This window comes from Leopardus geoffroyi, chromosome B2 (assembly GCF_018350155.1).
Source record: "Leopardus geoffroyi isolate Oge1 chromosome B2, O.geoffroyi_Oge1_pat1.0, whole genome shotgun sequence".
Taxonomy (NCBI): Eukaryota; Metazoa; Chordata; class Mammalia; order Carnivora; family Felidae; genus Leopardus; species Leopardus geoffroyi.
The window spans coordinates 4,961,941-4,975,908 of NC_059332.1; the positions used below are offsets into that span (position 1 = coordinate 4,961,941).

The 13,968-nt window shown below is 47.5% G+C and overlaps 1 protein-coding gene across 9 annotated transcripts in view; it reads left to right on the forward strand.

The window, feature by feature from the left end:
• RIPOR2 (RHO family interacting cell polarization regulator 2) overlaps positions 1 to 13,968 on the forward strand; it is a 232,700-nt gene that overhangs the window by 167,313 nt on the left and 51,419 nt on the right. For all 9 annotated transcript variants that reach the window (XM_045497204.1, XM_045497206.1, XM_045497207.1 and 6 more), the window contains exons 2-7: positions 1,494 to 1,620; positions 3,344 to 3,499; positions 4,303 to 4,381; positions 7,298 to 7,321; positions 8,440 to 8,493; positions 11,900 to 12,049. In XM_045497204.1, coding sequence (XP_045353160.1) covers positions 1,494 to 1,620; positions 3,344 to 3,499; positions 4,303 to 4,381; positions 7,298 to 7,321; positions 8,440 to 8,493; positions 11,900 to 12,049 — 590 coding nt within the window. The remainder of the gene's footprint in view (positions 1 to 1,493; positions 1,621 to 3,343; positions 3,500 to 4,302; positions 4,382 to 7,297; positions 7,322 to 8,439; positions 8,494 to 11,899; positions 12,050 to 13,968) is intronic.

Consider the following 13,968-nt stretch of genomic DNA (forward strand, 5'->3'; position numbering starts at 1 on the left):
GAGAGGGAGACACAGAGTCCGAAGCAGGCTCCAGGCTCTGAGCTGCCAGCACCGAGCCCGACGCGGGGCTCGAACCCATGAACCGTGAGATCATGACCTGAGCCGAAGTCGGATGCTCAAGCAACTACGCCACCCAGGTGCCCCCCCCCCCATCGTCACTTTTAAAATGCTAAAGAACGCCAGCAAAACTTAACCTCCCACCCCCACCTCTGCCCCCCCCCCCATAGCTGGCATGGAACTGGTGGGGCTGTGGTCCCATCCAGCAAGCCTGGTGCCTGTTGCAAGGCCTGTTGCCGGGTGAGTCAACACCCGGGCTCTGCAAGAATCCCTGTACACCCCAGAGCTGCTTTCTTCTAGAGAGGGAGGGAGGGGGTAGGGACCGAATGAGGGGATTTAGAAACCAGCCAAGGCATGGGGGAGGGGCCGGTCCGAGTACGCCCTGGCGAAGTGACTCTTCCATCCCATCTGGAAAGTTCCGCTGCTGTGCCTTTTAGCTTTTCTTGCTTGCTTGCTGGGTCTTTAAAGGACAGTTACTGGTGCTGTTCAAACAGGCCAGGCGGGTGTCTGCTCACTCTGGAAGCCCTCAGTCCTCCCAGAGGCTGCCTCCCCATTCTCCTGGAGCCTGTTCCTCTCCGGAGTGAGGTTCCCTGCTAAGACAATGGTATCTGCTTCCACTCTGCCTGACCTAGGCGGGTAGAATTACCTAACAGCTCAGGCCAGTCCTTTGGGGGAACTAACCTCAGGCTTGTGTCCGCCAGAGTTGTGTTTTGACAATGCCTCTTAGTCATTGGCATGGTGAGTCTTGACAAAAGCCGAGCAAGAGACTGAAATAGGGGGCGTGCTTTCTGCTGTATTTCCCCCTCCCTTTCCTCCCGCTCCTCCTGTATTCTCATTTAATAACCTACATTATCCCCACTTTTGTGAATGTTCTCTTTACCCGTCTTGCTTTGCAAGGCCACAACAGTGGCGAGATCGTATCTTTCAAAATATACTTAAGGGTAGAAAGGAGAACAAGCTTAAGTAAATTCATCTCTAAAGAAACCTCGTGTGTTCAGCCATCTGACTTCTAAATGTAGAATCCTACCCTGAGACCTGACTGTGTTTTGAATGGGATGCGGGGCCTGGCTGAAACGGTGACTTGGCCTGTTTGTGTGTTTCTGCTGTTGAATGGAGGTAAACGTTCCGAAGTTTTCGTGTATCTGAGCCTGTCTTAAAAAAAAAAAAAAAAAAAATCCCAGAAAAGAAACCTAAAATGACTGATAATTGTGTGCAATTTTCATTTATTTCTGTCTCAGTAGGTGGGTATCTTTTTCTTCTTCACCCGCGAGCTGAATCCTTTGGCTGGAAAGGAACGAGCCCTAGGAAACAAGACTTACAAACACCTAATGGTCTCATGACTCACCTCACCTCACCTTTGTCATTGTTGACAAGCTTAGTGTTTTTTCTGCCTGGACCTGCCTGTAATTTGCCATAATCTTTCCACTGTCTTACAGGACTACCAGCCAGACTCCCAGAAATCATGTTGGTAGGATCCCAGTCCTTCTCACCTGGGGGACCCAATGGGATCATCAGAAGCCAGTCCTTTGCGGGGTTCAGCGGCCTTCAGGAGAGGCGATCCAGGCAAGTCGTGTGTGGGTCTCTTCCGGGACGCAGCGCGAGAAGGACGTGAGCTCATGCCCTGGAGAGGCTCTGTGAGCACGCAGCCTTGTCAAAACACACACACACGTGCTATTTGAATCTCTTTCATGAAACAGACGTAATGCACCAAAAATTAAGGACCGTGGTTTCTTTTCTGTCATTTCAAATTCCTGCTGCAAAGCAGATGGCTGAGGATCTTGGACAAGCCAGCGGTATCTGTGCACAGCTTTCCCCACCCTCCCACCCCACGCCCCATGCGGCACATTCCCCACGGCATCCAGATTTGGGAGACTGCGTTGGGTATAAAGTTACGCAGCCGGTAAAGACAGCATCTGCACATCAACTCTGGGAAGCAGATGTCATTCGGATACGGGCTTGGGAAGTTAGTCTTCCGCTTTCTCTGGAATCTCCCTTCATCTACGCCAGGACTTGGGGGAACACACGGGTAACGAAATAGGTAACATGGAGTAGGTCTGTCGTGGGTTTTTCTGACACAGCAGAGGTCTTACAGGCTCTCGGGCCCTTGTGCTCTGACCTGTCACATCCCCTTTGGTGTGCACGGTTGCGACAGAGGAAAAGGCACAGGGCAGGCACCTGCCACACTCGGAGGTCACGGCTTTCCTGTTGACGGTGGGGTCAGTGAGGTTCTGGCCTCTTGGTCTCCTCATCGGATCAGTAGTTTGGGTCTAAGCTATCAGGTGTCCACCTTCCCACCGCACTCCCTGCCACTAATGTGACGCTAAGTTTTATGTTCTACCTAAAGATCATTTACTCCATCAAAATCAAGCTGAAAACAAGCTATTGGCCCAGCTACATGGACTTTTCTTTTTTTTTTTTTAATTTTTTTTAATGTTTATTTATTTTTGAGAGAGAGAGAGAGACAGAGTGCAAGCCGGGAAAGGGCAGAGAGAGAGAGAGGGAGACACAGAATCCGAAGCAGGCTCCAGGCTCTGAGCTGTCAGCACAGAGCCCGCTGCAGGGCTCAAACCCACGAACTGTGAGATCATGACCTGAGCTGAAGTCAGATGCCCACGCGCCCCTGGACTTTTCTTTACTGCTGTCTGGAGTTAGCCGCATGTCGTGATTTTACCTTTATCTAAAAACTGTTCAGGGGCACCCGGGGGGCTCAGGCTGTTGAGCATCCGACTCTTGATCTTGGCTCAGGTCATGACCTCATGGTTCATGGGATCGAGCCTCGATTTGGGCTCTGCACTGACAGCATGGAACCTGCTTGGGATTCTCTGTCTCCCTCCCCTCTGCCCCTCTTGCACACTTACTCTCTCTCTCTCTCAACAAACATTTAAAAACCAAAACCGTTCATTCACATCCTAGACGAATTTAGTAGACACTCGTGCCCAAGGTTACGTAGCGCACGTGTTCTTCCATTGGATTATATCCTTCTGCTTCCTCACTTCCTCGGAAGTGTTTGTCCTTGGCCTTCCATAAGGTGTCAGTGGTGTGGCATGTTTCCACGCAGAGCACGGTACCTGACGGGCTAGCCAGGTAGCCTGTCCAGTTCAGGGCAATAAATCTGATAGTACATCTGCTGATAAACTAAACACAGGATGGCTCAGGTTGTGTATGTATAAGGGACCGATACCTTCCCCGAAAGACACTAATACAAACACAAGATGATGAAAAAGGCATGTCTTTGCTCAAGTCCTTTTGGATGCTGAGACTCACAATTTCTTTTTTCTCTGCGTAGATGTAACTCCTTTATCGAAAATCCCTCCGCTCTCAAGAAGCCTCAGGCCAAACTGAAGAAAATGCACAATTTAGGACACAAAAACAATAACCCTCCCAAAGAGCCTCAGCCTAAGAGGGTAGAAGAGGTCGTCAGAGCCTTGAAAAATGGACTTGAGTAAGAACATTGAACCAACAATACCCTAGAACGTTTCTCCTTTCTAAAGTCCCGGGGGAGGTGGGGAGGTGGGGGCACACAGCAGAGTCTTAGGAGATCATCTTAAAATGTCTATTTCCGTAGTGATATTTCATTCTTGCACCGCAACCGAGGAAGCCTTAAATGAGTCCCAAACATGTGAAATATGTTGGGTTTCCACATCATATCCATGACATTGAAGGAGATCTGAACTAGTGATGTGTTTAGCTCGGCCTCGAATTGGAGTTCACTTAATTAAACAATGGTGGACAGACTTCTCTATTTTAGTGATTGCTGAGGAAGAGTTCTGAAACCTTCCCAAGTTGTTGTATTACGTCATATTGTATTATATATATTATATATGTGTATTATTATTATTAGTATTATTAGCATTAGTATTATTTTCCCAGAATAAAATTTCCCTAGAGTGCAGGGTGCCCTATAGAGTCAGTGTTGTATTTAACTAGATAGCATTCTGGGAACCTGGACCCAGGACAGACTCCATAGGTGCTTTGCCCCTTCTCTCCCCATTGGTTTTTCTTTTTGGACTTTCAGCCTCACAGGGTTCTCCTCTTTAACCATCTGGATAGTACCAGAAGCAACTGCTGGAGCTTTCCAAAAGTTGAGAGATTGGGAAACACACAGCCTCTCTCCCACCGACTTTGCCCTCTGCAGAGCAGGAACCAGATTCTTAATCCCCTTCAGGAGGACAGGGTCAGCACCGGCACCAGATGTCACTTGCCAGGCACAGAGTTCACAGTAGTGTTTCCTGTTGTTTTTTGCAGCGAGTATCTGGAGGTTCACCAGACGGAGTTGGACAAGTTGACAGCTCAGTTAAAAGATATGAGAAGGAACTCTCGCCTGGTAGGTGTCGTTCAAGCAGTAGGATGTTAACACAGTATTCCTTTTTATGGCTAAGTGTCCTTTTCTTTTTGTCCTGGATGGAAATGGGGAGATGGAGAAGGGTACGAGGACAAGGAAGAACCTTTAAGAAAAGCAGGTCATGGGGCGCCTGGGTGGCTCAGTTGCTTAAGTGTCCGACTCTTGGTCTCGGCTCAGATCACGATCTCAGTTTGTGGGTTTGAGCCCCACATTGAGCTCTGTGCTAACAGTGCAGAGCCTGCTTGGAATTCCTCTCTCTCCCTCCTTCTCTGCCCCTCCCTTGCTCTTTCTCTCCCTCAAAATATATAAATAAAACATTATAAAAAATAAAAATAGAAATATCTTTAAAAAAAAGAAAATCAGATCCAAGAGGCAAAGTACTTACTGTCTGCCTCCTGATGCATATTTGTGAAGGAGGTTATATTTCTTCTTAATGCTTTATTCCTGATACTTTTCAGTATTTTCCAAACATGTTTATGCAGGTAGACTTTATAATCAAGAAAAAATACCGGGGCACGTGGGTGGCTCAGCCGGTTAAGCATCCGACTTCAGCTCAGGTCATGATCTCACTGTTCGTGAGTTCGAGCCCCACGGGGGACTCTGTGCTAACAGCTCAGCACCTGCTTGGGATTCTCTCTCCCCCTCTCTCTGCCCCTCGCCTGCTCATACTCTCTCTCCAAAATAAATAAACATTTAAAAGATATTTTAAAAAAGAGAAAAAATACTAAACAACAGCCACAACCCCCCTGCCCCTCCTCCCAGTAATCTAAGGAAATGCAAAATTGGGGTTGTCCTAGCATATTGTTAGTGCAGAGTTTGGAACCCAGAACCACTAAGAAAATAGTACAGTTCAGTGACGTCAACGAGGGAAAGGAGGAGGCTCCAGCGGTGCCTGTTATGAGAAGCTGGAGGGGCCCCGATCCACTTTAGTTACACGTCCTCCTGCTCAAGATGTTTGTAGATGTCCTCTAGTCCAATGAATCTGTAAAGACTTGTCTGCTTGCCGAGGGGCCTCTAATCTATACACTATTTTATTTTTAATGTTTATTTATTTTTGAGAGAGAAAGAAAGAGACAGAGCGTGAGTGGGGGAGGGTCAGAGAGAGAGGGAGACACAGAATCCGAAGCGGGCTCCAGGCTCCGAGCTGTCAGCACACGGCCCGAAGCGGGCCTCAAACTCACAAACTGTGAGATCATGACCTGAGCCAAAGTTGGATGCTTTAACCGACTGAGCCACCCAGGCACCCCTGTATACACTATTTTAAATGATTTTGTTCAGGGGCACCTGGGTGGCTCAGTGGGTTAAGATCTGACTTTTGGTTTTGGCTCAGGTCACGATCTTGGGTTCGTGAGTTCGAGCCCCGCATCAGGCTCCACTCTGACAGTGCGGAGCCTGCTTGGGACTCTCTCTCTCTCCCTCTCTCTCTGCCCCTCCTCTGCTCGCGCTGTCTCTCTCTGTCTTTCTCTCAAAATAAATGAAATAAACTTTAAAAAACGATTTAGTTCCGTTCTAAATGATCTTACACCAGAATGTTTCGAGGCTTCGGAAAGCCCAGGAAAAGTCTCCATATACTAGAGGGTCCAGCTGTGCGTTAACAGCCGCTCTCTTCTTCTGTTTTAGGAGATTTGCTAAAGAGTGTAGTGGTGTCCTTTTTTGAAGGCTTAGAGGTTAAAAGCTTTGTCGAAGCTAAGGATTTTATACCCTGGTGATGTTAGAGTATAAACTGCCCCCTCTCTGTGGGGAGTGGCTCCTCATGGAATGGGCTTCTATGCCCTTGGCCATCCCCAATGGCAACAAATGTGTCTCCTTGGAGAACAATGGTGAATGGATGGAGGGGCTTCTGCCAGGACCTAGTGTCCCATAAAACCCCTCCCGAAGGGGCTGTGGGAATGGTGTACTGATTATGCTGTGATATTATGAGCACACAGGAAATGAACTTGCTTAAAAAAACATTTTGTGAAAAGCATATCACCACCCTCCAGAACACTTCTTAAACACCAGTTTTACCTGTTTAAACAGGAAGGCAAGTATTCTTTTAACACATATATCACTGCCGCATTTTATGTTAACTTTTTTCTTTATTTTTTTTAATTTTTTTTAATTTTTTTTAATTTTTTTAATTTTTTTAAATTTTTAACGTATTTTATTTATTTTTGAGACAGAGACAGAGCATGAACGGGGGAGGGGCAGAGAGAGAGGGAGACACAGAATCGGAAACAGGCTCCAGGCTCTGAGCCATCAGCCCAGAGCCCGACGCGGGGCTCGAACTCACGGTCCGTGAGATCGTGACCTGAGCTGAAGTCGGACGCCCAACCGACTGAGCCACCCAGGCCCCCCTTCTTTATTTAAAAGTTAACATGGGGGCACTTGGGTGGCTCAGTCGGTTAAGCATCCGACTTCGGCTCAGGTCATGGTCTCACCGTTCATGGGTTTGAGCCCCGGTCGGGCTCTGTGCTGACGGCTCAGAGCCTGGAGCCTGTTTCAAATTCTGTGTCTCCCTCTCTCTCACTCTCTCTCTCGCTCTCTCTTGCTCTCTCTGCCCCTCCCCTGCTCATGCTCTGTCTCTATCAAAAAAATAAACATTAAAAAAATTAAAAGTTAACATGAATTTATGTGTTCCTCAATATGTAAGAGAGGAGAGCTAAAAGCCAGTGAAACCCTTAAAGCTCCCAGCATGTAGAGAGATTGGGGTGGAATTCTGGAGACACGGAGTATAAATAAATATTGGCTTTTAAAAGTACTCTTACCGCTATTTGAAATAACCCGGTAGAACTTGGCAGGTTTGATCATCATTTCACTGGTAATGCAGAAATGCAGACTAAACCCCTCTGTTCATATCAGTAACAATTTTGAGGAGAATAAGTTTTAATCCCAACACTCCTTTTTTTTTTATTTTAGGGTGTCCTGTATGACCTAGACAAGGTAAGTCATCATTCTGTGCCGAGAGTTGCTGGAAAGTGAGCACTGAGCCTTTGAATAGAGGTCAGTGATGTCCTCTTAGGCATAACAAGACCTTAGAGAACTGAGGATTTTTCTAAGCCTAGGAAAAGTCATGCTTTTCTCTAATGAGGGGGAGCTACCATCATGTAGCTCCAATGCCGTCTTTAAGGTCACTTCCATAAAAGTGCCGCCTGGTTGGAGGGTTCTCGGTGTGCTGATGAGTTTCAGGACTTCCCAGGTATTTAAGCACCTTACCTGTGCCCCTTCTAAATATGGACTATACTGTTTCATCAAGCCAAAGACGTCCTTGATTGGAAAATACACTGGTATTTTATATGCGCCTAAGAGGGAAAAAAGTGATTCCAGTTAAATCCTGGCACCATTTTTTTTCTTTTCACTTAAAATTTGTATGGTATGCCTCAGGACAAAGCCCTTCGAGCTTTCTTTTCGTTGTAGATTTTGTTTTTGTTTCTTTCAATATGCTGCTGTCCCCTTCCCATGCCTTTCTGTAGATGCAGAGAAAGTTTTAATGCTGAATCATGGTATGATGGTTTTTTTGAAGACATTTTAAAGGGTAATTAAATTGAATGCGTGTAATAACAGTATTTATAACTCAAACGAAGGGATGACACATAGAACCACTGTGATTATCTGTGAGTGTGCACCGGCAATAGGGATTGTAAAATGCACCCCCGTTTCAGAGACACTAAAAGGCAGGGGGGTGAGTTCATCTTAGAGGTGATAGATTGGAGGGATTGAGGTCTAGCCCAACATGATACCGTCCTGCCAGAGACCCAGTGAGTTCCATTTGATTGGCTTCCCTCGATGTTCCACACAACGATTCCAATAACCAGCTCGAGTTCATCTGTCGGAATATTTATTCCATGTTTCAGAAAATACTTCCCGAATCGTTCATAGAGAGTCTCTGAAATAGCCACGATTGGAAGAAAGGGGGGATGGTTCGCATTTTCTGGTACTTCTGAGTAGGAGAGCGGGGAGAAGATATTCCTGCCAGTCTAGATGGGTTAAACTGTAAATGGCTGCATTTTTTTTTCATTCTTCTGCATTCTTTTCATTCTTCATTCTTCTTTTATTTCCAGCAAATTAAAACGATCGAAAGATACATGAGACGCCTGGAGTTTCACATCAGTAAGGTAATGGAAGTTCCTGTTGTCTTGCTTCTGTGTTTCCGTTCTCAGTCACTAGTCACTCCGCCTTGGGCCTAAGCGTGGCATCTAGTCCGTGGACAATTTCTTACCTCATTGACTCCTAGCAGTTAAGTCTTCCAACAGGCAGTAAAAATGGAGACAAACAAGACTTAGGAGCCTGACAGTCCGGCATAGTACCGACCCTACTCAGTTCAACAGACATTAAGTGCTTCCCGTGAGGCACCCACAGTGCCTCCTGCTGGGCTTTTAGTCTCCACGTAATCTTGGTAAAGACTGAACCAAACGGACCTAGGAGAAACTTCACGCTTGCGTAACTTGACCTCTTGGCACGCATACAACTCGGTACCCCGGAAACTTCTTCGTGAAGGCCGTATAAGTACATGGACGCTGCCACGTACCTCTCTAACCCTGTCGAGCGCCCAGTTCCTTCTGCCCTTCCTCGCGTGACCTCTTCATCTTCGTTGCCCGCATAGATGGGGGCCATTTTGCCAGGCTCCCTGACACCCAGTCCTGAACCCTACAGATAGTTCACTGATGGTCCAGCCAGCCTTGTGTGGGGTGGGACTTTGTCACCCCTTGTTCTGAACACTTGAGAGAGTTACCGGGACAGCCTGGAAATATTTCCCTTTGGGAGCCGCTCAATCACACCAGTGGCTATTCCTGTCTGCATCCCCGTGCGGCAGCCTCTCTTCCAAGTACGGAGACTGGACGCTTCAGCCGATCTCTGTGCTAGGAGTCAGAAGCCCTGGATTCCAGGCGCGTCCTCTCTGGCCTCTGTCACCTACGTGGACCTGAGTGTTCGACTCTGTGAAATGGGGCTGGGAGGTGCACGTGTTTGGTCTAAATGACCCTAAGAGTTCCTTCATTTTAAAATTCTGTGATGATTTATGCGCACGTAAGCACGTGTATCTATAACTGCCTTTGTGTGTTCCCACTCTGACAAATCCCTTTTCCCTCCGCAAATCTGAAACCGCTCCAATTTCTGTTAATAAATAAAACAATGGCATCCACCAGAAGGTATCCGTGTGGCCGGCAAGTGTTGGCAGATTGAAACCCAGCAAGAAGGCACAACCCTGCATTAGGTAGGAGTGAATTTATCCATCTTGTATCCATCGGTGTGAAACACAACAAGCCCGGCGGCTGTTAAAGGTTGGTAGCGGTCTGTTTGCAACACCTATATACAGCATGCCTCACAAATTATAGTCAACCGAGTGAGTCAGTCCGTTTATTTGATGAGAGCCACTGCTGACTTAGAGTCGAGACAGATGCTTGCCTACAGACGGGCCCGTTTCCGCTCAGGTGAGTACTTGGTAACCCTTTATCCTAAAGGTGAACTTCATTTGGCTAGGATAGGTTGATATTGAAATGAAAACGAAGAATTAACTTATCTTTAAATGCAAAGTAGTAGACTACATCATCAGGGCTAAACCAGCACCCCGCCAGCAGCGTCCTTGTAGACGGGATTACAGACTCGGAGTTCTTGGCAAACCCGGCCACAGGGGGGAAAGGTTGAAGGCACAGGCTTCCAGGGGATTACCTGGGTACAACCGCCTGACCTGCGCTGGAAGAGGTATCAGCTCTCGCGCTTCTAAGAGTTTCGTGGGGACCTCCCGCGTCAGAACGATCTGCAGCGTTTATTTAAAACTTCAGATGCCCAGCCCAGCCCTAACCTCCTGAATCAGCATCTCAGAGTGGGGCCCGGCCATCAGCATGGTAATGAGCTCACCAAGTAAGGCTGAGTTTAACTTTTAAGTATGGGAACCACCTTCTGTGCCGGTCACCAGCCCAACGATTTTATCGGCACATCACCACCCCTGAGTCTTAGGTCTCCCCCTTAATCAGGCACGAATCCATCGGCCCCAAAGATGAAAGGCTGCTTCCCGGAGTCTGGCAATTGCTCTCAGCAGAGCGCAGTGAACTGTTGAAGAGCGACAGAGAATCCTGTAACCAGAGAATAATTTGCAATCTCTTAACGTTCATCTTCTAAGCTGAGTGTGATGATGTCTAATGTAGAGACCGCAACTGGGGAAAACCACACCACCAACGGGTCCTACTGATGCTTTTTAGCGAGCGCCCCAAAACTCGCCTTCAGAACCAAAGAGGAATCTTCAGCTCCAAAACCCATGACATTTACCTCGACCGTCTTCTGACTCTGTAGCTTTTTGAGGCAGCGAAGTGCGTACAGAAAGGAAAACAAGTAGCCCGAGGCAGGCTTCCTGGTCTCATGGATTTCCTTTGCTTCTGCTCACGCCTGGTGCTAGTGTCCTTTTAATCTGCCTGCAAGCTGCTGTGGTTAACTGGGTAGCGTGTGGATAATGGAGGACGGTCCAAGCCTGTGCACCTACACGTGACCGGGAATAACGAGGTTCTCTCGGTGTAGGCACAGTTGATATTTGGAGATGGCCTGTGCTGTGGGGGCTGCCCTCTCCTGCTCAGGATGTTGAGTATCCGTGGCCTCTATACCTACCAGATAGCAGTAGCACCTCTCCCTGTGCCACGGGAAACAAAACGGCCCCAGCTTTTGCCAAAAGTCCCCTGGGTGTCAAAACAGCCTTGGGTTGATTGAACATCACTGCCTTAGAGGCATTAAGTGATTATCAGGCTTATAGAACGAGTATGGTTGGTAGTCATTTGCAGAAGGTTTATTATCATCTAGAGGCATAGGTGTAGAGGTGTAGGAGGAAAATGTTCACGTCTATTGTGAGGCTCTTTATTGAAAATGATTTTTGTAAAATCTTGGCTCAATTTTTTAAAATTTTTTTTAATGTTCATTTATTTTTGAGAGACAGAGAGAAATAGAGCATGAGTGGGGGAGGGTCAGAGAGAGAGGGAGATGCAGAATCGGAAGCAGGCTCCAGGTTCTGAGCTGTCAGCACAGAGCGCGACGCGGGGCTCGAACCCACGGACCGCGAGATCATGACCTGAGCCGAAGTCGGACGCTTAAGCGACAGAGCCACCCAGGCACCCCTCAATTTCTTTTTTTTTAATTGATAAATTTACATGTGTGGATATCACCTTGTGACAGTCCTCTTAAAATAAAGTGATAATAGCCTCGTATCAACACTTCCAGCATTTTTTTGCTTATGAAGAAGACTCCTGCCTTCGTTATCCAGTAGGCATCTCACGCAGCCACCGGTGTTCAGCTCATTTCCATTTTGTGCCATTTGAAAAGACAGCTCAGATTAAAATCTGCTTCAAAATGGAAAATGGATCCCAGTGGCTAAAACAAAAACGATTGGTCTCTGTCTGAAAGGATGACTCTTCTGCCAAGAGTCCCCTTGTTGAGGTCGGAAACGTAAATACCTTAAGCACGTAGCCATGGCCTATGTAACTTCTTCCAAGTGAGATGAAATGTTTACATCCCTTGTGTGCCCTCTTGTGATTCTGACAGGTGGACGAACTCTACGAAGCTTACTGTATCCAAAGACGCCTCCAAGACGGTGCCAGCAAAATGAAGCAAGCCTTTGCAGCCTCCCCGGCCAGCAGAGCTGCCCGGGAGAGTCTGTCCGAGATCAGTCGCAGCTACAGGGAGTACACGGAGGTACGCGCAGGTCTGCTCAGCAGCTTAAGTCCCCCCCCCAGGCCCCCCACCCCGGGATTGTCGGAATCGCTGGTCACCGCCAGCAACAAGGGGAGCGGCAGCCTCCAGCCCCATGCTAGTCTTCAGGGAGATGTTTTACTGTTGGCCTCTCTCCTGTTGGTTTGAGGCTGTCCGTGGAATTATTTAAGACGACTGCTGGGTAGTTTGGTCGGTTGTATTTTTGTTCAGAGTCTTCGTTAGACCCCGCAGCCTTTATTGGCTTTTCTCAGTCCCCGAACATCGCCTGTCAGACACCCGTTTCCTAGTGCCTTGGAACATGCTCGCTCACAAGCTTGTAAAACCCTAAGACTGTAGATTCTACGAAGCCATTCGCTCTTGTGTGCTCGTGCTGCCTTGTACTCTTTGCACACGTAGGCTGCAAACGCTTGTCGGAAATTTCAGTGAATGCGCGAGTCAGCCGCGATGCCCTGGTTTTTGACGTTTAAGTGCGCTTCCAAATTTTCTAGCGTGTGGTCGAATCTGGCTTTATTCCTGGAAGTCGAACAGACCCGGGGAGTAAGATAGCTTCCCTGGATGTTGGGTATCGCTAAGCCTCCTGCCCAGGATTATTTTATTGTAAGGAAGTTCCCTTCTATCTTAAAGGAGACAAGATAAAGAACCCTGAGCAGAAGTGTGCTCTCCTGGCTTCTGTCTCTGAGGCTCAAACATATGACACAGGGAGATCTTCAGTCCTCCTGGGGTCACCTGATACCAAGTGTCTTTGATGAAAGCTGAATTATTAAAGCAGCTTGTCTCACTAGCCCGTGAGTCTGCTCACCGATCGAATTCCATGAATGAAATCATCAGCCCCATGAGGGTCTGCTGGACAGTTCCCAGAGCGGAGCGTCTGTCACAGCCCTGCGGCGGGAGGGACCTCACGGGTCACTTTGTATGGTCATTCAAGCTGCGCCTCTGGTCGGAACCGTTAGTCCCTTTCCGTGGTCTGAAATGGGCTTCTTTACCTATGTTCCCCTTTCAGAACAACGCTTTTTAAATGCATGAAGTAAAATACAAAGAATCCAGGAATTCAAAAGAAACCAATTATCCTGAAACAGATATTTCAATATTAGCCGTCCAGTTGTCAAAATACCTTAAAAAGCAAGATATTTTGATTATCATGCTATGCTTTAGTTCTGCCATGTTATTAGCACGTCAACGTTAAGTTATAAGATCTAGCAGTGCCTCTACTCGTTTGAAGTTATAAGATTTTAAAGCAGCAAAAAGTATAAATGATTTTTCAAGGTACCTAGAACACATGATGTGACCAGGAACATGCCTGTGATTTCTGTCCGTGTCAGAGTCACAGGTACTGGTCATGCTGCTGGGGCTTCCTTTCTACATTTGTGACACTTCAACACGATAAGTTTCAATTAGAGGTTGGGAAACAGCAGAGGGTGTCTTTTCCTCGTCCCGGTTGGTGAACCCAGGGGTTGAGGATCTCTGGCTTAGAAGTAGCCCAGCCCTGGTTCACGAGACCACCTTTCTCCATATTCAGGAAATCAAAAGAGCAGTTATAGAGGTCGTTCAGAGTCCACGAGCAGATAACGGACCGGCAGGAGCTTCCTGTCCGGGAACATTTGCTAGCCGTTTTGGAAACACCTGCCCTTGGTCAAGTGCCAAAACATGGCGTCACAGTCTGCTCGCAAATTCAAAGATGTAGGGACTTCTGCCTTAGAGAAGAAAGTGTCGGATTCCTGCAGGGCCCTACCTCACTTGACATCAGGTGGGTTTGTGTCTTCCCAGAACTGCAAAGCCAGGATTTGAGAGCAAAGAATGTTTAGGGCAAGAAGGCTCTGGATGCTTCCGCAGGTGCAGCCATGTTCATCAGTTGCTGCACGGGCGAGATGGAAGCAAATCCTGTCCACAGAGGTCCTCAGCCG